A 1352-nucleotide genomic window follows, 5' to 3' on the forward strand; every position below is an offset into this window, starting at 1 on the left:
GTTGGAGCTGGAGGAGCTTTAAGGTCCTTTCCAACCCAAACCATTCTGAGATATGATTCTATGACTCTCCAAACAAGGAAGCTCAGCCCAGGTTATCCACAGGACCACCAGGTGCTTGCAGAGGGACAATTCCCACTCCAGCTCCTTGTGTCCCCCCTCTAGTTCTGTGGGTGCTCCAGGCTGCCCAGGTGCTTGCAGAGGGACAATTCCCACTCCAGCTCCTTGTGTCCCCCCTCTAGTTCTGTGGGTGCTCCAGTCGGCTCCACAGCCCCATGGGGTTCTCTGTTCCCAGGCATGGGGCCATCTCCAGTGGTCACAGGCTATTCCCCAGCCCCCCATTACCACTATAACCCCTTTATCTCACCACTCTCCCAGTTGAGGTACTTGAGGGGCGAGTTGTCTGACCACTGCCAGCCTCCGTTGATGTCCAGGTCATTGAGCCCAATCCAGAGCGTGGAGCTGTACCCGGTCAGCAGCCCTGGGGCCAACACAGCCAGAGAGGGGCAGGATCAGTGCCCCCAGCCCCAGCTCAACCCCCCAGCCTGTCACCATCCCCAAACCAACCACCCAGGACAGGCAGAGCAACCTGGCACCCACATGAAGACGAGCGTGTGGCCAGGCTGCCGTTGCCTCACCGTTGATGTAGGTCTGCTCGTGGATCTCGGTGATGCTCAGCAGGTTGGCCCCTTGCTGCTCGCAGCTATTCCAGGCCTCCCTCCACGACAGCGTGGACTGGAAGTTGAACTGGTAGCAGCTGTTGGTGAGGTGGTCCTTGTCCCAAAACGTCTCACAGTCATTGCCTGCGGGGCCGAGCAAGGTGAGCACCCAACAGAGTCCCAGCCACGGCTCAAAACAGCCCAGTAACCCACTAAACCCCCAAAACCCACGCTGCTCCAGCACTGCAGGCTGCTCGCAGGAGGAGGGATGAGGCCGGAGGGAAGGGGAGAGGCAGGAAAGCTCCCAGGAGGGATGAGCACCAGGTTTCTGCTTTTCCCCATTGGGTGCATCCCCGACACTTACTCTTTATGGGGCAGAAGCCCCATCGCTCGTCCTTGCCATAGTCCTGGGTGGTGGCACACCAGAGATGACCATCCTCCCGCCCCGTGCTGGTGCACTCGTGAAACCACTGGTTGTCGTACTTGAAGGGGATGGTGCAGGGCTTCCCATGCGAGTTGCCCTGGATGGTGTAAATCTCTGGTGGAAAAGAGGAGCCCTTGCTTGAGGCTGTGTCTATGGGAGACTGGAGGGAGTCTGGGATGAGGGGTGCTGGTGTGGGGGCTACTGGAGTGCCCAGAGGCTGCCCACCTCCCATTGCCCCGGTCCTGCCTGGCTCTGCAGCCCCAACACACTCA

The 1352-nt window shown here is 59.6% G+C and overlaps 1 protein-coding gene across 1 annotated transcript in view; it reads right to left on the reverse strand.

Annotated features, from left to right (window-relative positions):
• MRC2 (mannose receptor, C type 2) overlaps positions 1 to 1352 on the reverse strand; it is a gene marked incomplete at both ends in the record, with an annotated part of 18182 nt that overhangs the window by 12948 nt on the left and 3882 nt on the right. Inside the window, 3 exons of the mRNA XM_010024129.1 lie at positions 365 to 478; positions 636 to 800; positions 1021 to 1194. Of these exons, the coding sequence (XP_010022431.1) occupies positions 365 to 478; positions 636 to 800; positions 1021 to 1194 (453 nt within the window). The remainder of the gene's footprint in view (positions 1 to 364; positions 479 to 635; positions 801 to 1020; positions 1195 to 1352) is intronic.

The sequence above is a fragment of the Nestor notabilis genome, unplaced genomic scaffold, assembly GCF_000696875.1.
Source record: "Nestor notabilis isolate BGI_N333 unplaced genomic scaffold, ASM69687v1 scaffold17931, whole genome shotgun sequence".
Lineage (NCBI taxonomy): Eukaryota > Metazoa > Chordata > Aves > Psittaciformes > Psittacidae > Nestor > Nestor notabilis.